The sequence below is a fragment of the Ixodes scapularis genome, unplaced genomic scaffold (assembly GCF_016920785.2).
Source record: "Ixodes scapularis isolate PalLabHiFi unplaced genomic scaffold, ASM1692078v2 PGA_scaffold13__105_contigs__length_92229423, whole genome shotgun sequence".
In the NCBI taxonomy this organism is placed as follows: Eukaryota; Metazoa; Arthropoda; class Arachnida; order Ixodida; family Ixodidae; genus Ixodes; species Ixodes scapularis.
Genome location: NW_024609839.1, coordinates 74358739 through 74383502, shown reverse-complemented (window position 1 = coordinate 74383502; position 24764 = coordinate 74358739). Strand labels below are relative to the sequence as shown.

General features: G+C 47.8%; 1 protein-coding gene across 1 annotated transcript in view; it reads left to right on the top strand.

The window, feature by feature from the left end:
- Positions 1–20359: 20359 nt before the first annotated feature.
- Positions 20360–24764, top strand: part of LOC8051012 — a gene marked incomplete in the record, with an annotated part of 650797 nt that continues 646392 nt past the window's right edge. The window contains 1 exon segment of the mRNA XM_042289953.1: positions 20360–21357. Within this exon segment, the coding sequence (XP_042145887.1) occupies positions 21314–21357 (44 nt within the window).

The following is a 24764-nucleotide window of genomic DNA, read 5'->3' as shown; positions in this document are numbered from 1 at the left end:
AAAAAAAAAAACATGATTTAAAGCTTTTCCAAATCACCTATAACGTGTCTATAAAGGATAAAAGCGCCGAAAAAGATTTGCAGAACATCTTTGAGATAATTTAAAGGTGCATTTACTTATATATCTTTGAGGTGAGGATCTTCTATTTATGCTGCCAAATCCTCAAACGGGAATCAAGTATATTTTTACTATCATCGATAAATTTGACTTTATGAAGTTCACATAACCGCCTGAGACCGACACGGAAGGACGATACTCGAAAATACGCCAGCTGTTGAGTCTTCGGCAACGTGCTTTTGTTAGCTGTTTTGCAGTGTAAAATACTGGGTTGCAGGGTATGCCAAAAAAACACTGTGGTCACATGATATATCGGAAGGCAAATACACAAAATGTGCAGAAATAAGGAGATGACACGCAATTTTTTTCTAAATAATCCCTTACACAACGCTTTACTGCAAAAAGAAATGCATAGAAATGTATAAAATGATATTCCTAATTAAACATAGATTCCGCACAGGGCAAACGAAGATTTTTAGAATCCTAATATAAATCACTTTTGGGCATTAGCTTGCCTCAGCTAGAAACGTCGCGAGATGCTACCTCGGGAGGCTAATATGTTATCTTAGGTTTTACGTGCACTTGTTTTGGGACCTTACTTCACGACTCTGTTCTTTATCAGTCATGTGCTCCAACATTTGATTAGGCTGCCGTATATCATCGCGAGACTGCTATAAATACTGCACAACTTTACACCTTGGACGTCTACTGCTAGTATTGCGAACGTTGCACTTCACCAGAAAGCTAAAGTATTTAACATGGTTTGCACGTGACGTAATCGCACTAGATACTGGTTGTCAATGCGAGTTGTTCTTGCTGAGAAAATCAAATCCGGTGGGGCAAAATGCACGCTGCAAAAGTTTCGCGCTCAGTGCAAGCTATGTATTTGAGAGGCACACATTTTTCTTGTTGGTGCATCGTCGTTAGGCACGGCGCGAGTATCTGGCACGACGAAAACGTGCTTTCTGGCAAGAGTGTTTTTACAAATAAAAGTTGCACCAACTACCCATCTGTCACTATCGTTTCCAGGACGCGCCGAAGATGCGGGGCAGAGGAATCTTTACGACACAGTATGCTTTAAAACTACCCCCCTCCCCACGCCCTTTATTTTAGTTGCTCCTCAAGATACCTTTTATTCCTCAGGGATTGCCTGCTCCGTACTGAGTGGTGTTCACTCGACAATTATATTTGTGTCACTTGTTAACAGTCATTCTTCCTTGCTTTTACTTTGCACCAAACTGTGAAAGTTAAACAAAATACAGGGCGGTCGAAACTTGGAGAACTTGAGAACGACACTCCTCTGAGACTTAGAGCGGCTGCCAACGTTCGGCTATCCCCGTGAGGCCACTAGGATCATTCCTCTCAGGGATCCCTCCCTTACACACTAATAGTTCCATGTAACGTCGGACTAATACGTCAGATTTAGACCCTTTAACACTTCTATTCTCGGTACAACTTTCTGAGGCAGTTCAGCAATAACGAAAACGTGTTTGGGAGCCTCAATGGTGTGAGTACATGTAAAATGGGTCGTGCAGCATTTTTTTTTACCTTAAGTTCAATAAATACCGCTAAGATGTAATCCCTGACGTTGATAACTTGCAGAAGCATCCACTAGTTTGCCCCTCCGCGAAATGGCAGACAGTTGAAAGAAAGAAATGAAACAGATTTCCCCTCCTCAACTCGCAATTAGAACTACCAGCCATGTGATCTGATCCTAATATATACACCGTCAGTGTTTATCATAGTCATACGCAGGGTTGGCAAAGCAGAGAGCATGGGCTGATCTTCAGATATAGTTTTAGTTGGGCTATAATGCCCGAGCCCCACTAAAGCGACAAACAGAAACAAACGACAGCGGCTAGCCTTAAGCCAGAGTATTTCGCGATTTGACAGGCTTTGTAGAATAAAGAAGGCTATGCTCAAACACGAGTATCATGCACACGATGGTACCATTTTCAGGCTTGTAAACGCTCGTGCTAACTTCGTGAGCACCGAACAACTCAGAGCCGTATAAAGGTACCATCGCGAACATGCTGCATGTGTCTAAGGCTTGTCGCTGTTGTTTGTTTCTGTTTCTAGCTCTAGTGGGACTCGGGCCCATCATAATCTTTGAGTTGAACACGAGCCGTTACCCGAATGTTTGGCGATGCTGGTTGTCATGAACCAGAGCATTCAACTCGGGATCATGACAATCGGGTACATCATGGTGTCACGTGACTCTCAGTGCGAAGTTGTGATGTCATGTGACTTCACGGCATCAACAACGTTAATAGATCTAGCGACGTCCTCAATTTGAATCGACTTAACGCGGTGCGTCACGTGACGTCACGGGGTCACGTGATGTGACATTACTTAACAGCATGTCTTGACATCATGACGCCACGTGACGATGTGACACATGGCTAATCATAGTGCCAATAAGAAAGCGCCGCAAAAAACCAGGATTTATTATACATTGCAATTCTGTATATGACGATTTGATCAATACCTAGAGGAATACACGTGCCAATTTTTTTATTCCCAAATAATAAATTTGTAATACTAACAAAAAAAAAAATACCGTGAACCGTTTTGAACCGGTTACCGTTATATTTTTTTCCGGTTCAGTTCCGGTTCAGTTCCAAGATGGCGGCGAAGATTTCGGTTCGGTTCAGTTCCGGTTCGGCTAAAAATAACGGTTCTGTTCCGGTTTTCGGTTCGGTTCGGTTCCGGTTCGACACCCTGCTTGAGGGTCTAAACTTTGCGTTCCAGTCCTCTTCTGGAACAGAGCTTGGTCCAAAACTTGCGGGAGCGTCAAAAACAAGAAGAGGGCCTTCATATCGCTCACGGGTGTACATTTATACAGACACGAAACAGAAGTCTACGAATAGTAATTATGGTGATGGCAACGAGCAATGAATAATGTCGCACGAGAGTTCCGCAAGTTTAATGCGGTGTTTAATTTTTTTTTTTCATATCTTTGGTTGCACTTTTGATGCACGTCCTGGCGCCATTTTCTTTCGTTATTTTTTTTTTTCTGTTTTTTTACGAGCGTTTATTTTTGCGTTCGTAGCAGCGGTCCCGGGCCGGGCGTCACATGGCAAAACCAGTCATACGCGTGCCGGATCTGGCCCGCGGGCCCGGGTTGTGAGGCTCTTGAACAAAATCATTAGAAGTACACCTTTGCTTTTATGTTCTGTAAACAAACATCCATAGCCATTTTATAAATATAAAATGAACTTCTTTAGGACACAATTTGTTTTCCAACATTCAAAACTGTTTGTGTAGAAGTGAGGAAACACTGTGCATTTGTCGAACTTCGTCGATCGTTTCTAACAGCTCGAAGGTTCGCCGAATCGAAGCTCAAGTTTCAATGGTAAAGGTTCGCGACATTTCTACTTTTTGGGAGGCTATACATATATATACAGGGTGTTTCACGAAAAGTGGACAAATTCGATATTGCGAAAACTACTCGTCGCAACGAAAAAAGCCTTGCGTCGTTTTGGTCCTGGACCAGCTAGGGGACCATTTTTTGAAAATTCTTAAAGTTTAGGATAATTAAGTTGTTAATTATTTTCGTGTAATTAACTTTTTTAATATTGTATTTAAGGGCATCGTTTTAATTTGAAAATTACTCAGCATCATCGAAGAACACTAAATCAACAAATTGCAGAACGATAGAAGGCACGCGCAGCATTTTATGGTTTTCTGAAAAACCGCACAATTTGCACGGGTTTTTAAGTTTCGGTTTGCAATCGGAGCGCATCTCGGCCCCGACGGCACCGCGCCCCGTGGAGAAATAGTGCAACCAGCCTCTGCGGAGGCTGGTTGAGGCTGGTTCAATTTCCTGACCGCCCTGTGACATGCTCAACTCATTGTGTATAAGTAATAATTATGATTCAAGTTCGTAATTTTTATGTAATAAAATAATAAAAAAAGATCGGTGGCCGAGTGTCTCACTGTACCGCAGGTCAGATCACATGGAGTGAAAGCCCGCGTGCTGCAGAACCTAAAAAGACTAGGTTCAAGCCCCTTCCCCCCCCCCCCCTTTTCCCCCTCTCCCTTCCTGGCGTTTAGGTCTGACTGAGCATCGTACCGGCGTGCGGTCGCGTGTCACTAAACTAATTACAGAGCCCGAACAAACCAGGACGGAAAAAGGCGCACGAATACGGCGAGGACTGGCGCTGTCGTGTGTCTTCCTTTTATTCGTTTGTTCTTGTCTCGTTTTCGCTATTCGATTAGTTTTCTGTATGAATCCACTAGTGCGTTGTGCACGTTAAAGACCACAGGCTATGGCAAGTCGTACCGCACTGGCTTAATTTCTCATCCTGAGACACTGCACGGCCATTCCCCGCTCTGTACCTGAGCATACACACACCACAATCACTTTTTTTTTCTTTTTGCACACAAGCCGCAGCCAAAACAAGCCGAGCAGCCCAATCAGACGAGTTATGTGTATATACACTTTCCAACGGGGTCGTCAAACAAAACCAAGCCAGCCTTTATTATTTATTTTTTTCTTCTAAAGCGGTCCACGCAAGGACCTCGCTCCCGGCAGGCGACCTCGGCCCCCTCTGCCGACAGTTACAGAGTGGCGCCTAATGACAAGACGCGTATATCATCCGGAGTGGTAATGGCGGCCGCTTACTTGACGAACAACAAAGGGAGAAGGTCAGAAGAGGCGTTTCCGACGTGCCGACGCAATACCACCTACACGAGACAAGGCCGGAGCCTCTTCCCCCTCGAACGTCATCAATGGAGGACCCAGCGTTTGCGTCGGCAGCGCCACCGGCGCGTGTTGCAGCGTCTCGCGACGAACGCGACGCTAGAAGGCGGCGACGGCGAGAGGGACGCGCGTGCCGCTCGGGGCGGGTCGCGGTGAGTGTCCACAAACGATGACGTCATGCTGAAGAGGCCTTGTCTTCTAGGCGACGATTTTTTCGCAACCTTCGTCGTCGTCGCAGAGCGGCAGCAGAACCGCACGCGCTCCGCGTGAAGGATGCTTTCGTACCCACGCGTTTTGAGCTAATCAGACGGTCCTAATGAAGCTTCCCCGCGTGGTCGGTCGGGCGCATGCACCCGAGAGCGGAGAAGAAAGGGACGCCGACGTTCACCGCCGCTCGGTTTCCCGGTTGACGGAAATGGAGGCTCGTCGAGACCGCCTTTTTAATCGCCCGGTGTGATACCCCCTCACACCAAGAATGGTCACGTGATCAGGTTTCGTAATTGCGTGGCGTGATATACGTTACACGAGCGTGGGTGGACTCGGTTTTGGGGAAGAGCGGTCGTGTTCCGGCGTGAATCGAGGCCGGTTCACTCATATTGCGCAGCGCCGACCGTCGGCGCTGAAATGCTGTGCCGTCCGTTGTCGGCTTGGCAGCGATGCATCGGCGCTGTTATCGCCGCTCACCATTGTGGAGCAGCAGGTGCACTCGCCGATTCGGCGCTGCGCCCAATGTGTGAACCGACCTTAAAAGAAAAGAAAAAAAATTCACAAAATGTTTATTTCTTTATTTATTTCGTTAAGCTCAAGGCCAGAAATATGTCTTTGATTTTTTTTTCTTCTAAACTTGCGCATAGTGTTTTCGGCTCCTTCTGTTCACGCTTCTCGCCTCGTGATTGGTTCTCGGGCGTTCTTATCGATCAATGCCGCAATCTCATTGGCTGCGCAGCTATAATGAGATGCTAATGAAATGCTTGGGACCCGTCACGCCCTTCGTATCTTAAGATGTCAGCAACTATATATGCACTGCGGCAATTTTTTCTTTTCGATGAAAGTAGTTTGTAACGTGCATGTTGCATTGTTTCGTTTTCTTTGCAATAAACACGTGGCCTTGGAGACGCACATTAAAAACGTCTGTGCATATACACTGCGCCAGAAACGGGTTCCTGACAGCTATATAAACTATTCAAGGTTTGGGTGTGTTTGGAGTGTGCTGCTTGTTGCCTGCCAAAGCGGCAAACTGGCGCCGCTGAACTCTTTATCATCGAGAGCGGGACTGTCACCTTTGTTTTTCGTGAACGAATAGTTCTGTTTACCGACCGACATAGCTGTGTGCAGTGCTGCTCAGTATACGTGGGGAAGGCAAGTATCCATTGTTGCTCTGTCAAAGCTGCTGCTTTTGACATGTCCGGCTCGCGCGAACGCATATCAGCATATAGCTTCTATATAAATACACATGTCCGCAACACGAGACAAAGATACAAACACACAAACAAACAATCTTGCTGCTGTATTTCGATCTGTTCCGGCCTCTACAAGCATTGCAATCGTCTATAGACGCTTTACACGCGTGCCAGATTACAGCCGCCGTTGCTGACCGTCTCTTGTCTTACGGAGGTACCTAGCCACTGAAGGTGTTGACAAGTCGCCAGAAAGGCCAATGTTGGGAAAAAGGACGTTAAGATGGCAATAACCTGGCCTGCTATGGTAATGATGAGGTGAAGAAAATGGAATAAGAGGAAACAAAAACTGATGGTCAGTTATGGCGGCGCCCACGCACAGCTGCTGCAAAGCGTCTATAGCCGATTGCAAACTAGGCATCGTGTCGCCGCCATGTTCTCGCTCGTGTGAGCAAGCACGAGCAAGTGCAAGCCCGCCAAACCATAGCTTCCTCTATACTCACAAAGCCTGGCAGTTCGACGACGGAACCATAGAGTGACCGGTCGCAGATTTGGAGCGCGAGGATCTGGTAGCGCATGTAGAGCATCAAAGAGTCATTTCTAGGGAAACCTGGACGTCAGCACACAGCTTTTCCAGCGGTGAGGACCTGAAACAAACTTGTTCGCTCGAAAGAAGTGCGTTTCGGCGTCTCGCCGCAGCGGGGCGCCAGTCACGTGGCTCTCCTCTCATCCGTTGTCTGCCGCTCCACCTTTTGCATTTGGGCGGCCGCTTCTCGTGGCGATCTGCCAGGCACATGCCGCACGTGTTTACACGCAAGGGGCACCACTTGGGAACCCATGTTTGCAAACGTCTGAAAAACGCAATTCTGTATTAAAAGGGCGAGTCCGAAGCCGCTCCCAATCCACCAGCCGAACTCGCCACAACATAATAGGGAGTTTTAGAATAACGTACGCAATTTTAGCGCACGCTAGCGCTAAATTTAGCGCTTGTATTAGCGCACGCGACGCGAGAGAGTTTTAGAATAGCGTTTCTCCGTCGCGACGCAAAAGCCCAAGCATCGCTTGCGACGCCACCAAGATACAGTCACAATTTCATTTCACACACGAAATGTTGTAACTTAAGAAGAAACAAGTTTTTTGGTCCAGAGTAGTATTTTAGATTTGTTTAAACGCGAGAATGCGACGCGAGCGGTTGACCGGTCGTGTCCGCTTGCACATCGTACCTTCGCCGAGAAATGTTCACGCGTCACAAGCATCAAGCTGTCGGTGATCGTTGTCAAACCGAGTACAATGTCGTCCCGTATTGAAAATCGCAGTCGCGAGGATGCTGCCGACGTCGCACTCACGACGCCGCCAAAGCAACCGCTGACATAATCCTGGAAGCCGCCATTTTTTTTTCAACTCTGCTCGTCTTGGCTTTAGCCAACTTCTCATCACGAATCCTCCTTGGAGAAGCGCAAAGCCTCTTTGCGTACGCACGCTATTTCCGAGAAATAGCGCACGCTAAAATTGCGCGCGCAAAGCGCAAAACCTGGTTTGCGTTCGGAGCATGCGCAGTGTCGACATCGCTATTTGCGTGCGCAAAGCTTTAGCGTGCGCTATTCTAAAGCTCCCTATATTCATGGCGATGAAATAGTGGTGGCGCCGGCGAGTTGCTGTAGACTCACCATTTTCTTAAACCACTCTAAGCCATCAACATTCAAAGCGCGGAGGAGCGTGGTACATTGCACGATAGAGCGCTTTGTCTTTTGTAGGTGCCAATGTAGGATAAGAAAAAGACGCTGACGGATGCTCCTCCCATTTCGTGACGTCATAAGAATGTTGCATTTGTATTGGGCGGCATATTGACGTCATTTCTCTCTGGGAACTCCGGAGTAGAGCTGCTCATACACTTCTTGTTTCGCAACAACGTACAGCAAATAAAATTCTTTCCACAGAAGCTTCAGAATTGAATGGAGTTATTAAGTTAGTAATTAACTGTTTTACTGGTGAGAATGAAAGAAATGCTTGAATTATAAACTGTGCTGGTAATCAACGAAAAAAATTAAATAAATCACTAAAAAATACAGTTACGTTTCTCTTATACGACAGCTGGGGCCGTCGTAAGAGACGGAAAAATCGCGCGGGCGCCTTACCACAACAGCTGGCCTTGTACCTGCTCCACGAGTGGTAACTTTAATGCACTACTACGCTTCTTACGCGCTCAAAGCCTTTCTGAAAATTACTGATTTAGGGGTTTTCGATAACTCTCAAAAAGTTTCTAATTGGAACCATATGTCTCTTTTTATTAATTAAAAAGTTAATTAACAAATTTTAATTAATTAGCCGACTAATCGTTACTATTATCCCCCTATACTATGTCCTTCTGGCCGTATAACTCAGCTGCACAAACTTTCACGGCTTTTTTTAAACAAATATGTTAGTTAAAAAAGAAAAATAACATCCGGTATTTGAGGACAGTGCAGAGCTTAACCCTCCTCCCCCCACACACACACAAACGCACACCACGCATACACATGCATATACGCAAACTCACAAATCAATTTGAAAACTTCTCTGAAGCCGAAACTACGAAAACACACACTATGACGTCATCTTTCCGGCTAGGTCCAATTGGACGTTGACAAAATCCAACCAAAAAAGTAACTTATGCAGTGCTCAAGTATCCCACGTGTTATTGAATAATTTCATTGGCAGGCACCAATACGTAACACATTTTCTTCTATGAAAGTTTTTTTGCGGGAAACTTTTGGCTTGTGCTCGATGAAACTCTTCTCGACAAAATTGCGTATCACTCAGAGAAAACAAAATTGATGGCGTGTTGGTCGGTCGCTGCTAAGGAACCCATTTAGGGGGGCGCAAAACGTTAAGGAAAATCGAGTGTTTAATTACTTTTGAATAATTACCTCTTTAACTAGTAATTACTTAAGATAAACGCGTGATTCAAATATATGAACTTGCTAGGCGTAATAAGATACCACGAAATAAACCATTTCTAGAACGGCAAACCACCTAAACTCTATATTTCCCATCTTGGGTTTTTTCTGCGTTCTGTTTACTGTGCCGGAAAGAGGAAGCCATTAAAAACACGCGTCCCGAGGGTTTTGATTTCATATTGGTTGTAGGATGCGCGCGCAATAAATATTACCGAATGGACGTGTTTAATGGTTTCCGACTGTGCCCAGCCACTTCCTCATTAAAACGGTAACTTTATTTTTTTTTATAATAAAAAAGATATTAAGGGGTATTATGTAATCGAGCGCTTAATCATTCGAAAGGCTACATACATCTACTTTAATGAGCCCCGAATAAATTCAGGTTTGTCGTTAGATGTTTAAAGAGCGTGAGGTTAGTCGGCCAGGGTCCTTTTTGACGACATTGTGACACGGTGTAGATACGGAAGCTTGCCAGTGCAGTACAGCTGCTATTCTGGGGCCTTCAACACGCGTCATGCAGATATACGACCGCACACCGCTGTGGCGATGCTCATCCATATCGAAACGGACATGGGAATTGCATCCAGAGTCCCTGGGTTACGCGCAGTGCAAACTTTCCCCTCATGTGTTCCAGGCTGCAATCCGTAATTAACTTTTCTTTTTTTTATGTAGTTTTTGAAAGGAAGATGTTTAGGCCTGAAACACGCGCGCGAAAAAAGCTTCCGAAGGTTGGACAAAGATTCGAACAAGAGCGAATGTCGTTTTACGTAATTTTCGAGAACCTAGCGTATTTACTGCACGCAACCTCCTATTAATTTCTTTTTTCTTTCACTTTTCAAAATTTCGCGTGGTTTGTTTCCTAAAAGAAATGCAGGCAAACTTTTTTTTTTATATTTTTAGGTTGCGAGTTTTGTGCTTCTTGGGTTTGGATTTTCGCACAACGTTCCAACTTTTAAGGCTTGAGCGCACGCGCAAAAACCTGCCGAAAAACGCACGAAAAATGCTAAATTCTTTACATTTTTTACAAAAAAAAAATTGCACGAGGGAATTTGCGGTACGGAGATCGCGAATATTTTCTTTAACGAGTCGGCTCGTGTACGATAACTTATGCTCATTGTTAAAAACAAACGTGTGACATGTTTTTTTTTTGTTTTGTTTTTTTGCACGATGCAATTTTGGTTTGATTTTCCGCCAATTTTCGCGCACATGTGCGTCGGTCCTGAGGCCCGCGCTCTGCGAAACGCTCCGCGTATACAACATCCATGGGATGGCTCCGCGGAAGCCGCGGCGTTACTGGAGGAAGCGGCTTCTCATCTTTCTGCATGATTGCAGCTGACGCTCTGAATCTTTCCCCAAACACTACGAGCGAAGGCCCTGCAGCTGTACTAATCCAGCAGCCACATTGTTACACCATCTTCCTCGTCGGCCCAAACAACCCATACTTTGAGATCGCCGCGTCTTCATTTTTTTTTCTAACTCCTTTAATATATATATATATATATTTTTTTTTTCCTTGGTTGTTGGCGTTGTTATTTATTGCTATCGCATCGTCGCTTGTTCCAGAGAGCTGCTTGTGGTGTTTTGCTTTAGAAACGTTTTGAGTCTCCTCAAAGGTAATTTTGTTGCTACATCGAGCGCACCGTCGGCCCACAAACTCTCGGTGTATATACGAGATACTACGCGCTTCGTAAACTGCTCTTCCAACAAAGGGGTTACTCGCCGGTACCGTTTTCAGCGTTCGTGCGTCTGGCGCGCGCCATGTTCGATATTATACGAAGTGACGGGAATGTGCGCGTATACTGTACTGGGAATTAAGATTGCACGCTGTGCTCAAGTAAAAATAGAATAATAAAAAAAGATGTTTAGAAAGGTCTGCACGTTTTGAGTGAAACGCTGTGCTCATTGTGTTGGCGTATTCATCACAATTCTTTTTTTCTGGTCTGGTGTGATCAAAAAGCCCGATCTGATCGATCAGCCTTTTTGTAGGGTACACTGAAAGTTTTTTATGTGTCGTCATGGGGCGACCTTAGACTTATAAAAGTTCAAGAATAAAAAAAAGTATTTCCTAATGGCGTTTTGGTGAACTGCAGTGTTTGCCGTGACTGTCAGCGGTGCCGGTCGGGTTCAGAATTAAAATGTACGATTCTGCGAATTCGGTAATTTCTTACATCTACAAGCGCGTCACGTTCGTTTTTTTTTTTTTTTTTTTTTTTTTTGTACCAGTTTTGGTATATCTGCGTTCACGACATTTCTTTTTTTAATTTATCTTTACAAGTGTGCTTGTGTGCAAAGTGTACTTGCTGCGTGTTTTGCCCACGTGAAAGTATTGGTACAGATAGATGTATTTTTTTCAGCGCGTTTTTTTATTTGTTTTTGTTTTGAGGTTTTGCGGGTGTCCCTCTCGTAGAATTTTCTCTCCGCACCGCCTCACTGTTCAGAGAAAAAGAGAGAGATAGCTAAGGATAGAGAGCAAAAATTAATGGTGTTGTCAAGACAAGTTCCAGAGATACAAACCAAGAAACACTTTTCACATGCTTCATAGAAGAGTTGTAACATCTGGCTGCTAACCGGAAAAAAAAAGAAGAAAAAAGCCTCGCGTCAATGAGTTAAAATAAACGCTGTTTGTACAAGTTCCTGTGTATATTTTAGAAGCGGTTCAGTTCGCTTTAAAAATAACACCATCCGCGCTTTATTATTTTATTTGTGGAGTTTTTCTATATATATATATATATCCCCAGTAAAAATAAGACGAATGTGTCCAATGAACTATACAAGAACATACGGAACGTTATCATAACCAAACTGATATATGACCAGTGTAACTCGTATAACTTCTGGCATATTTATAGAACACATATTATATCTTACTTTTTTGTTAGTTTTTCCTTGCAGCAGTCGTACAGTTCGCGCCACATTATTAGATCGTTGGTCGATTAAGAAGCAATAAATACAAATTAGACGATGATGAAGATGACGATGATGATTAGGAACTCAAGCGGCACGTTCGCTACAGTCACCGAGAGCTTAAGAAACAGAGGGTGTGGCTTCCTTGCGCTTCTTTCTTCGTGATTGGTTCACCGGCGTTCTTTTTGGGTAAGGCCGCAGTCTGATTGGCCAATGAGCAATAATGAGATGCTGGGGCTTGCGCCTCACTTCGCATTTTGTATAAGCCGCCGCTGTGACTATAGACCGGGTTGCCTATATTTGTTGCCGCTTTTTTTTTTAATACATTTTCTAAGAATTTTGGTGCGTCTACTTTCTCGAAGAGCAACCTCGAAGAAGAGCCAACTGCTGCCATTTATAAACCGTTTCACTTTATAAACTTCGACCACAGCCTACGTTATGATCGGGTGGTGCCAATTAAGTCGAGTCAAAAGTGCGTCGTCATGGCAGTCGTCGCCTTTTTTGCGTGTTCGCTACAACGAGGCCTTAGAGCGATAAACTGCCAGCTGAAAGCGACCCGCGATTGGCCGCCGCCATGTTGCCCATTTGGGACCACCAGACACGTGACCTTATAGTTTTACGTCTAGATTTTAACGAAATACCGCGCACAAATTATTGCTTATTGATGTTTAAAAACAGTATACCGGCGAGATAAGTTATGTTTCCTTTGTTTTAAGTACAAAATGTGCTTGTACGACAAAAACTCGGGCAGCTTCGCAATCTTGTAAGAACGGCTGACTAGTCGTTAGCAGATGAAGCCAACAACAGCATTTATATACAAATATTTACGTTAAAATGTCCGGCATCGTCCGCTCATGGCCAGGCCCCGATCCATCTCGTCCATTCTATTTCTCGAGCTCCCGCTTCTTCTTCCTCTTTGTCGGGATGCCCGCTTCCATACAATAAGTTTCAACACACTCCCCCCCGCAAGAAGAAGAAATAGCTGATGTGCCGTTGCATTAAAGTTGAAAGTTGGAAGAAAGATAATTCTGACCTTCTCTGAACGTCTATGCTTCCCGGAAGGTCGCGTTGGTAGCCTGGTGATTATTTTATCATTGCCGTTTAGGTCGTTCTGTGTCACGTCATGTCTGTCATTTGCATAGAATCCAGGGACGATGTCTTGCCTTGTGTGAGCGAGCGATTTAGTCTTCCATCCTTCATTCCATTGAATCTGGAAGTCGATCGTGCAGCCACGTGTATTAAAACCACGGGGACGGGACAAGGCGCGAAGTGTACGATACGTTCGTTTCCTAATCTCCTTTATATCTCTCGTAAGGCGCTGATGTATGCCGATTCTTTGTTTTGTGCTTCGTTGCTTGTATAGTCTCCCTTGTTTCTTAAATTGCTTGTTTCGTTGAGGAGGTCGTTTGACATTCCTGTTCAAGAAGGTTCCATTGATTTGTTTAGTTGCTTTGGCACGGTTCCGTTTCTTCCTATCTTTTTGTGCTTTTCTGAGTCTATTCTTCTTTGTTTTCAACTCGCCTTCGTTTTGAATGTGAGGGCTTCTGTGAGTGCCGGCTTCATACTCTATCTTGAAATCAGACATGACTTCTTCGCCAGTTAGCATGTAGACTATGTTCTTCGATGAAGTCGCCTGTACGGGGTTGTCGTCCAGTAGCATATTGGTCACCTTTGTCGTTCCAGTTGATGCGCATCTGTCCTTCGTCTGCTGCTCTGATTTATGTTCTGTGACTAGACGATCGTCAGCGTAGTCTGTTGTCACACCGGTGACAGTTCCGAGTTCATAATTGTTGCTGTAAGGCTGAGTTTGTCTCACGAGATGTGGTCTGATGGAACTCATATCTGATATATTACGTTGTTTAGATAATTGTGGCTTTTCTCTCTCTACTTTTTCCAGTTTCGTCACCTGCTGATTGACTAGTTGGGCTTTAATCTTCAGCATTGATAGATGTCCTACGATGCGGTCGTTTAGTTCTATGACGTGAGTGTATTCTTCTTCAAGTTCTTCAGTGGGTATGAATGGTTCGATAGCATCGATTTATAGTTTGTTAGCATCTCGATGATTTCGTTAAATTGTCCGGCTGTCGTTGTTTCTGGCATTGCTTTCTCCAGAAAATCAAAGAGTGTCGTTACCTTGTTGCGTAACGCAGATCTTTGTTGCAGAAGGTGCTCGATGTCGACATCGTTGGGGGTGATATTGTCTTGGGCGTCCGTTGCATTGGCTAAAATTTTGCTCATCTTGCCGGTCGATCGTTGCTATAGGTTGGCTGTTGTGACCTTCCGTTGATGGGTCCAGTCAGGTTCTCACTGTTTATTTAAGCCCTCTCCCGGGTTTCGGCACCAAAATGTTGCGCCTTGAGGGCGCTCGTAGGGGAAAGGAACAGGACGACCCAGCTCAGGGTGAACGATTTACTTCAACTTCCTCTTTTCTCCTTCCCGTTCCCATGCCCGCGCGCTAGGAAGGATCGGTTAAACCTTAATTTTCAACAAATCCGCTAGATGTCGTCAGCCGCTGTGCTGTATTTTGGGCTTTTATCGGACCTAGACACTGATCTCCGGTGGTAACAGTATTGAAAAACAGTTTAACATGTTTTATTTATTTATTTATTTATTTTTTTTTGCAGCGATCGCCATACAAATTTTGGCTCAGTTTTGCGTAAAAGCCTCAGGACTTGGTACGGTCACGTGGGCGAAATTGTACAACATGGCGGCAGCCATGTTGTACAATGAGCACATTGTTTGCATCCCAAGTAGTCGATACTTTTTGATCTGCCTTGCCGCTCTCCATGCCATTTAACTTAATGTTTGTATCGTTAGAAAAGTGACCTAGTGTTCATTTTTATTAGGGGGATCGGTGGCCGACAATAAAGAAACAGAAAAAAGGATCGGTGGCCGAGCGGGCAAGCGCACACCAGCTCGGAGCACGTAGAGTGAAAGCTCGCGCTGCAGATCCCAGGGATCCTGGGTTCAATCCCTACCCTTGCCCGTTTCGATCTGGATGAGCATCGTACCGGCGTGCGGTCGTGTATCACTACTGCGTGGTGCACGTTAAGGACCCCGGCCTAGCGGTTCTACTGCACTGGCTAAATTGCTCATCTACAGCTGGGAGACTCGTCGCCATTCGAGGCCGACTAACCTCAGGCTTTATAAACATACACACAAACAACCTTTATTGTCTCGTTTATAGTTGAATTTGGCCCCTCCCTTCGGGGTCAAATGAATGAAATGAAAAAAATAAATCATATACATGCATACTAATGTTACCTGTTGCAACATCTTCTAAACAAATGTAGCTGATTTCACGGTTAAAGCTAAAAAAAAGAAAGAAAAAAAGATCTCGGAAGTTGATTGTAAAGCCGTAAAACAAACTGTAATTAAAAAGATTGTAAGCCACGGAAGCGCGTCCTTCCGAGCCAATGATCGGAACGAACTCATTAGCGGCGCCGGTGACGAAATACTTGGCGGAGGCGCTTGATGCACTGGTCGACGCGGCCGCGCTATTCCGAGCGTCGCGCGTCTTGCCCGCAAGATCGTGCCGTTGAAGAATTGAATCGGCCATTATCTCAATCATCGTCGGTTGGATCATTAAACTGAGGGAGCCATCGGAGCGTCCAAAATGGCGTGCTCGAAGCACGAGCCTCTTGCTCGTTCATTTCTCGTCTCATTGTTTTTGTATGGAATCGAACGACGTCTTCTACGGACGAAGGTTTTGCTCCTTCCTAACGCGAACGTGCCATGACTTTGATCGGCACTCTTCATTCACTCGATGTAGCTGAAGCAGCTGTGCCAGCTTTTAATTGCGGAGATAGTGTTACGATAGTGCCTTCTAGATGATTCCTGGGAAAGTTGTAGTCGAGCTTTAAGTGGCTCAAGGGGCCGCGCAATGATACTGGGTAGGAATGTTTTTCGCTTTACACAAACTTACGGGCACTTGGCGATTTTTATCGCGTGTTTCGAACTTACCTTTACGGTTTCGTCTTTTTGCCGCAAGACGCTGTGAAGATTTGATTCGCTCGCGAAAGCTGGAAAGCGAACCTGCCGCCGCAACTTTCTGTTTTAAGCCCGTGTCTCACTAGAGCGACATACAGAGACAAAAGACAGCGACAAGCCTCAAACCCATGCAGCACGCTCAAGAAATCTCCGGCAAGCATGCGCGTGCCGGCGATTTCTCCCCGACACGCGCATCCCACGACGAAAACGTCAGGCTTTGCGATGTGGAAAAGCCTCGCGTTTTCATCTCATGATGCGCGCGCGCCGGGGAGAAATCCCCGGGATTTCTTCCACGTGAGAATACCCCTTTAAGGGCTAGTTTCCCCAGGATCGTGTCCCCCGCAAAGAAATGCCGACACAAAACTCTGGACAGCTACCGCCATCTATGAGCGACGGTGGACAAGACAATTGGCTTGCCGGCCTTGTCCATAGATGGCGACAACCTTTCCAGCCTCTCCACTCTAGTTTTCACCAAAGTGGAAAGGCTGAATTTCTCTAGGCGTCGTCCGAGATGTCATCCTTGAGGTCGTCCAAGAAGTCGTGCTTGAGGTCTTCTGACCATTTTACAGCTTCGCTGGTCTTCCTTCTTCACCAAAGTGGAAAGCCTGAAAGTTTCTTTTTTTTTGTGCAGGAAAAACAAAAAAGCGTGTTTCATTGGTTATAACTACGAATACCAAGGAATAATTCTAAGCTGTGTTTACTGAAAGTACGAAATTGGTGCATCGTCCCTTTAATTGTACAAAGAAAAAAAAACTATGTTGGGATTTTTGTAGCCTTCGCTGTAACATGCACCATGCTGTCATCAGCAAAATTTAGTGGTCCAGCTGAAGTTAGTGGGACGGCCTTACTAGTCACGTGGTCCTGTATAACTGGTGCCACAATACGATGCTAAGGGTCGCGTGACCACGTGACATGCGTCAGACTACGCCAGGTCACGTGACGTTACGGTGCCACGTGGCTCACAGTCTGAAGTCTTGGTGTCACGGAACGCTACGGAGTAACAAACGTTATTAGATTCACAGCCATTGCCCGAATGAGAAGGGCAGGGAGGACTTTCAGTCTTCCCCTTCTTTAGCGTGAGTTTCCTTTCCTACTTTCGATAACGCTTCAGCTTATCGTCTGTTTCGGGGGTCAACGAGGCCGTGCTGGGGGCCGCCGAAAGGGACGGACTGCCGTTCTCATCCTTTCAGTAACTATGGTAGCGTTGGGTGTCGAGTCTAGGTTAACGTAACGTCACCTCACGTGACCGTGTCCCAATTATTTCGAGCCACAGGGAAAAAAGAAATGTTCGCATAAAAAAAGTACAACTATATATACGCAGATCACGAGTGCTTTAGGGCGAGCCGACAGGTGGCGCCAGTGTGCCAGCGGTTACAAAAGATCACAACGAAGTCTAGGCGATATGTATCAAGCAGTCGCTGTGCGCCCACTGATAAAACTTTTCTGACTCATATCACAACGCGCTTGGCAGGGTCAAACACAAATGTGCGGGTTGATGGTTGTGCCACGCAGGTCGGCGCGGAGCACGTGGAGACAACGTCCTCCTCATTACACTCCCCGCGTTTTCCGGGAGGAGAGAAACAAGGGGACCTTAGAATCAATGGCGCAGCCAGGGGGAGGCTTACGGAGCTTCAGGCCCCCCCCCCCCCCCCCCCCCGAAATCCAATCGACCCTACAATATACACATGCATTGTGACCCCCTCCCTCACCCTCTCCACACCCGTAATCATGAACATCCCATCCACCTCAGCCCCCCCCCCCCCCCCCCCCCCCGAGAAAAATTCCTGGCTGCGCCACTGCTTAGAATACCCCTTCCCACGCGCCTTTTGTCCCACGTCAGCCTTTGCCATTCCCCTCAATCTTTCTGGCTTTGTACTCCTGGACTCACCTTACCAGCCGGAGCACATGCTCCACCGACGAACTAAATGGCCGCGAACACCAAGTAGCCGATGGCGGGGCTTCCTCAAACTCTGGGCCATAACTTGGCACATCCATGGCGCGCTGATGAACCTGATGATGACCATGATGATGATTGGGGCTGTCAGCTTTGAATCGGGTGGTCACGCTTGTGTGCCCAAACTTCACTGTCCACACTTTTCTTCGGTGATCCACCAATTTTCGAGTCTTCGCTTCGTGGTGTTTACGATCCCTCAGCGTATAAGTGTTCGTCATCTGTCGATGTTCGGAAACACAGCGCCTTCGGTCATGTTAGCAGCAGCGCCGTTGTCGCTGCAGCGGGTGCGGGCGGCGTAGCCCGTCCTCCACCGTTGATTATTGCCCACACGCTCAGCCTCCTTCTACTTTGACGTCGTCAGGTCAGGGCCATGCAGGACCAGGTGTCCGGTTGTTTCCTTTTCTCGGTCACAGACAGAACGCTGCACTGTGGAAATCGTTGGGCCAAACCGCTGTCTATATGTTCTTGTCCGCAGCGGTCCTGCTCGGGATTCTTCAAACAAAAGGCGACTTAATAGGCTGTTGTCATATTGGGTCTTGTGTGCTCTGGATAGTTGTAGCGTCGACTTGTTACTTGTCTCTCCTAAGTAACGAGCGCCGTCTGGGGAGTTGCCTGAGCACTGTAAATAAAAGGACGGACCCTCCGCACGTCAGAACACATTAACATCGCGTTGTTTTATCGATTTTCGCTGCTTTTTGTGACCCCATACATCCCCGATGCTCGAAAAAAAAGAAAGAGTCGTCAAAAAGGATTAAATATGCGCAAAAATAGGTGCTGACAATGTTGGTCAAGCGGGACGATGCCCTTCGAAATTGGCGTCATAGGAAAGGTCAGGGGACGGATTGTACTCACGCGTAGAAGCTTCGAGAAGCGGAAATAAGTCCATTTCCGCTTCTCAAAAAAAAAAAAAAAAAGAATGTTGCAAGTTTTATATTAGAAATTTTAATCTTTCCTGGAGGCAAGGAGAGCCCGTTCAACGCGTGTACAGTGTTTTCGGTGTAGAAATCGCGTTTTTTCTCTCAAAAATTTCCGTCGGTGCGTCTGGTACAACGGTGTGACATATATCTTTTTTTTCCTCTCTCTACAAGTATGAATCTTAACTGCGGAAGATTTTCCACGGGGTTACATTTCTCGCTCGAGTCGTTAGCCAGAAAAATTAAAAGATCATAATACACATATGCGGGTTTTTCGACACAATTTTTGTCGCGCCAACCGTACAAATATATAGATGCGAACTGTATATCTCCTTTTTTTTCTGAGAACATCTGGGTATAGGAGGTGCGAGTTATAAATCGGAATGCACGCTACCTACGTTCCCAGTATTCTCCTTGGTGACTGAGCAGTGGCGTAGCCGGGGGGGACCCCAAGTCATGGACCCCCCGCTTTTCCCGTAAAACATTCCTAGCTATGCCATACGCCAGTGTGCCTGAGTGATGTGGCAAAAGGTCTGCTTTTGCCGAATCACCCAAGCAGAGAACAATGCTGAGAACGTAGATACACGTGCTACTCACGCACTCGCTTTACCTGAAAGGTTCGAAATAAACGAAGTCACCTAGGCGTTGACGAACGATTCTGCAAACTCGCGCCATTTTTTAAAGGTTTTTTTGCTTTAGAACAGCTAGTATAGAAGACGCCAATGCGTGAAACCCCTGTAACTATATACACGCAGAAGGCTTTTAGGTGATTGAGTAATTTACGAAAGGTACCATTGACAACTATAAGTCCGGTGCGCACGTACAGCACAGCGCTAAATCGACTCCATAATGACAGTGCTAATGCAGCACTTACTGGACTCCGTATACAGCTTAGCGCCGATGCAGGTTTGTGTCAGCAGCGCTGCATAATTATTATGGCGCAAAGACAGCGTCGCGTCAGCGAATCGAGTGAGCGAATACCGCTCAGGTAGTTCTGTAATTGTATACACGTGAATAGGCCTTCAGAGGGCGGCTCTGCTAAGCGGGCGCTCGCACGAGATGTGTGTCTCAGATGGCGCTTGAAGTATATTTAGTCCAGACAGGACACGGTTGGAACATCGTCGAAACGGAGTTCGGAAGACAACGTATACCTCGGTTATTTCTCTCTCATCAGTCATCAGACGCGGCTGTGGAAACGCTCACTTTTGCGCGTCGAAAACGAATCCCGCGTTGGCGTTCAGCTCCGTCGAACTCGTAGTTGCCCGGTCTTCGCGCTATGTCAACAAACAGCGCGAAAGAACCCCCGGGTCCGTCGCGCGGTACCCAAAACCGAAGACGAACCCCTCCCCGCGCTCTCACCTTCCGGACCGCTCTCTCGCGCGCGGGACGGGGGTTCCTTGGGTCCGTTCGGCCGGCGGCGGCACTCGGCGAGTTCCTCCGCCCCCCTCCAGCCCTCTCCCGGTGGGCGAGGGGAACCTGCCGACCGGTATCTCGTAGCCCCCGAGAGCAGCCAACAGCAGCGTCGAACTCAGCCGCCGCCGCAGCCGCCGCCATTATGACCGGTCCTCCGCCGGTCGCGCAGCACCAGTGCTAGTCGGGGGTGCCTCGCCAGCTGACCCTTTCTGCCGACCATGTAGCGGCCGCGGCGAGCCTGCACCTCCACGCGTGTGTCAGTTTCCCCCGGTGTCACCGGTGTTCCAACGTGGGACGTCCCGTCCTCGTCCCGTCACGTGACATCCACGAAGCGGCGTGCTCGTTGCCTCGCTGTCGTCTTAGAACGCCCGGTAGAGACGGTGAAGGCCCTCGACTCGGATTTCGGCAGGAGCAAGCGCTGCCTGCGGAATCGCGCTGCTCGTCGTTGCCGCGTTCAACAGGTGTGGGTCGTCGGTGTGCGTGGCGTCGAGCGAGCTTGGCCAGGCGCGAGCAATGTGCGTTCCTCCGTCGCCCACGTCGAGACCAGACTCCCGTCGTTCCCAGTAACTCGAAGTGCGTCTCTCACGACATTCATCACTTTATCATCGCTGTGGAATCGGTCTCAAGAAGTCGTCCGATCGAGTCATCGGATTGTCAGTCCTCCGCGGACGCCTACCACAACATTCATCGCTGCGGAAACAGTCAAGAATTCGGTGGTCAAGTCATCGGCTTGTCTGTCCATCCCCCCCCCACGGAATACGAGCCGTCCTCTTCTCCGCGAACTACGTTCTCTTCGACAAGTGCAATAACCGTGCAGTTGGTTGACCGACGTCGGGGGTGCGTTTTTTGTTTGTTGTTGTTTCGTTCGTTTCAACACGGCGTGGTCGAGCTTCCGATGAAGGAGTGGCGTGCCTCGGGGGCGCGGGTGCAGCAGCAGCCCTGCCGGCTCCGTGCCTGCCTCTCTGAGGCGTGACAGGTTGGGGGCAGGGGCTGCGTGCAGCGGCGGTCGCCTCGGATTTGCTCCGGACCCCGATGCTCGAGTCATGAATGTCATCAACCGGCTCCTGGGAGCCGCCGGCAAGCAAAAGTAAGTGTGCCCGGAATTCGGTACCTCCGCCGGGGGCTGGGGACCTGCTCGTGGGGCACACGGACCGAGCCATCCGCCGGGCTCTTTGAATGGCGTTCTTCAACAACGTGCACGTCTGAAATGTATCGCGTGTCGTCGCCTCGTGCGGCATTTTATATACTGCGCATGCGTGGAAGGGTTTGCAGCGTGTACGTGTGAGATGCCTCATCTGTCTTCGCCTCGTGGAGATTGGTTTTCTTTTTTTAAGTCTAAGTACATTTTCACGTTGTCGTGGGCCCAGTTCTCCCTCTGTATGTTGCAGCGATTGGCTGTCCCGAGTACTTTGCGGAAAAGTAGACGCACCGTTTATTCTGCCCTAAAGTTTTGTTCAGCCTGGTGCACACGGCACGCGACCGAACGAAGCTGAGGCTGCTGAAGCTGAAGCTGAGGAAGCTGAGGTTCGGGGTGTCTGTACTGTCCGTCAAATAACATATCTTCGTGAACCACTCTTATTCGAATATTGCTTACGTTTGGAGCTGTTTCGCTGATTTGTTCATCAACAGCTCCCCGATAAAACACTGTTCAGCTTCGAACAAGTAAGTGTCGAACGAAGGAAGGCTCATGAAGAATCAAATACGAAAGTCACAGTAAACTGACACATTCACCGTTAAGGCGTTGAATTGCATTGTGAGGGAAATAAGGCTGTTTAAAGAGCGCCTCATTTATCCCGCGTTGCTTGTCTTTGCGCTGCCTTGTTATGGAAGTTTGTATCGTGAAACTTTCTGCAAAACCATGTTCTCTACTCGAGGATTCCCAGCTTTGGATGGCACATCCAATCACTTCGAAACGTTACCCCAAATGCGTAGAGGTTGAACGCGACACAGAGCCATGGAAACCGGAAGGTTTAACACCAGACGAGCAAAAGTTTAATTCATTTCTCGATAGTGGGTGACTTCGCTCTACCATACACCTTGTTGCATTCCGTGTGCGTCACGGGTCCGATTATGAATGTTTTTTTCGTAGAAACGAACGATACACTCGTTCGATGTCGTGTTCGAGTTAAACTCCAACAACAGGCTGCTTTTTTTGTGTGTGTGTGTGTTTTTTTTTTTTTCTCCCGCATTGCGCGGGGTCACGGCAGTGAAGCCGTCCTTCCGCGTCAACCCCCGGGGCGCCGGGAAGCCAGAATGCCGGGCTGTGACGTCACGCGGCCGCACTTGCACAAACGCTAGCGGACCGCGCACTGCTCCGCCACGGCGGCTCGGCTAACTACCGGTGGCTCGCATTTTACATAATCTCTTTCCTGGTACATACGAAAGGGGGGAAGAATAATTTTTCCGCGATCCCGACGGCGCGTCCGCGCTCCCCCCGCCTGCCCCGCGTGCAAAACAGAGCGGCTCTCTCTCTCTCCCTCTCCTCGCGGCCGCAGGCATTATCTGATTGCCGGCCGTTCTCGAGAGAGCGTTGAAAAGCGGCCTTCTGAAAAGTGGCCGCTGCTTGCCAGTGCTTGGAAGCAGGGGGGAAGCACTGCCGCATTGCTCACGCGGACAGACGCGGATGTTGCGCGAGAAACTACAACACACGGCGCGTTGATCTGTCAAGCATCTTAGAAAAGAAATATTAACGACAGAGTTTTTTTTCTTTTAAGTTGTATTATATACTGACAGTTTACTAAACGCAGATGGTGGCCTAATACGATGACGCTTGTTGCTTCGAGATTCGTAAACGGAACCGACGGAATGAAAGCAGCCGTAAATAGCGATGGACGGAAGGATCGAAGGTGCGGTGGTTTTTGTCCGTCCCTTCATATCGTTCCCTTTGTTCGAGCGCGTCGAACGCTACTTTGATGAATAGACAACCGTAGTCAGTGAAGGGATGAGTATGGTGGGAAGGTCCTCTTGTTGTCATGCGTCTCTGGCGCGCGCTTCGTACCTTCGATGAGACTGGGGGGGCGCGTTCTAAGTTTGGCGACTGCACGCGGAGTCAAAGCACGACGGAGGGCGACGAGCTTGTGCCGGACACCCAGCATCGGGAAGGAACGCCTGGCCGTGCTCATTTTGTGGGTTACTTATAATGTAGAGAGATATAGACCTCGATATTTTCATATCACTCGGAGGTAAAACTGTGTCGGGTTATCTCGCGCAACCCGTCGACTGTCCCGCTTTGAGTTACCCGTAAATAACTAATTCCAATGTGCCCTCCTCTCCCAACCTACTTCCCGCCCAAAATTTAAGATAAAGAGGTCGCTCTAGCGACCAAGACGGAATCCTAATGGGCTGTAATGTTTCGAAGGTGGGGTACCTTTTCTCCATTTTCCATTATCTACATCATTGTGTACGAGGGAGTCTTTCTTCAAACGAGTGTTCGCTGGCCGTGGGAAGCTTCTCTCCGGGACCGTCGCGTCGGCGTTCGGTAGTGTTCTTCCTTCCGATATCCGACACCGGCGCCGCGCGATACCCGAATCGCGTTCACGGAGACACCGTGCACGCGCAAACTGAAATCGCGCCGAACTTTTTTTCTTTTTTTTCTTTCTTGGGGAACGAAGGGGGTCACGTGGACCGACTGGGCGCGTGTTCCGTTCTCACACGGGTTGGCAGCACAGCATACCCGTCGCCGGGTTGTTGAGCTGGAACGTTGCCATTGACGGGCGAAGCTTGAATGCGTGTATGTACAAATCGCTCCGAGAAAAGCAGAATGTGAAGGTTCGCCAGCCAAGGAACGATGAAGGCTATGCCCGTCTTGGGTCCCTCTCAACACCCGACGTATTCTAGGCCTTTCCGTCGTTTTTTCACCCGGGCGAAAAACTGCCGAGTCATTGAGCTGTGTACGCATGCGCTTTCTCCGATATACCGCGCAACAGAGCATGCTCAGAAGGTGTTTGACAGCCCACAGCGACAAAGAAGGCAACGCGCAGAAGGCGAGTTTACGACGGCAAAAAACGAACTTTTCGCTTCGTATTTCTTTTTTTTTTTTTTTTTTAGCGTACACATTGCTTACAGGGAAGCCAGTATTTGCTCACGCGAGGTGTGGGCACTGCGCAGAAACCGGATTCGTTTGAAGTGCCCGTGCGCCGTGCCGAAAGCAGCGTCACTGTACCGTCGTGACGTCACTGCCGGTCACGGAGCCTCTGTTGGAAGACGCGGTCTGCCCAGTAAGAAACAAGTAGCGACTCTTCTTCTCGGCTCGGCTAGTCCGGGGAAAACAATGTTCGTCTCAACTCGGCGGGTTTCGAGGGCGAGGAAGTTCTTAAAGAGGCAGCGAAGTGTGGCGGCGGACGAAAGAAAGCTGACGGGGTGGTTACGGGAAGGCTGGATGGGCTCACAGTCAGCGGAAAGCGCCGCGTGTTCAGGCAAGCGTCTCTCCCCGCGAAGACGCGAACACCGGTGGCTTCGCACCGTGCCCTCCCAACCGCCATCATGGGAACCCGT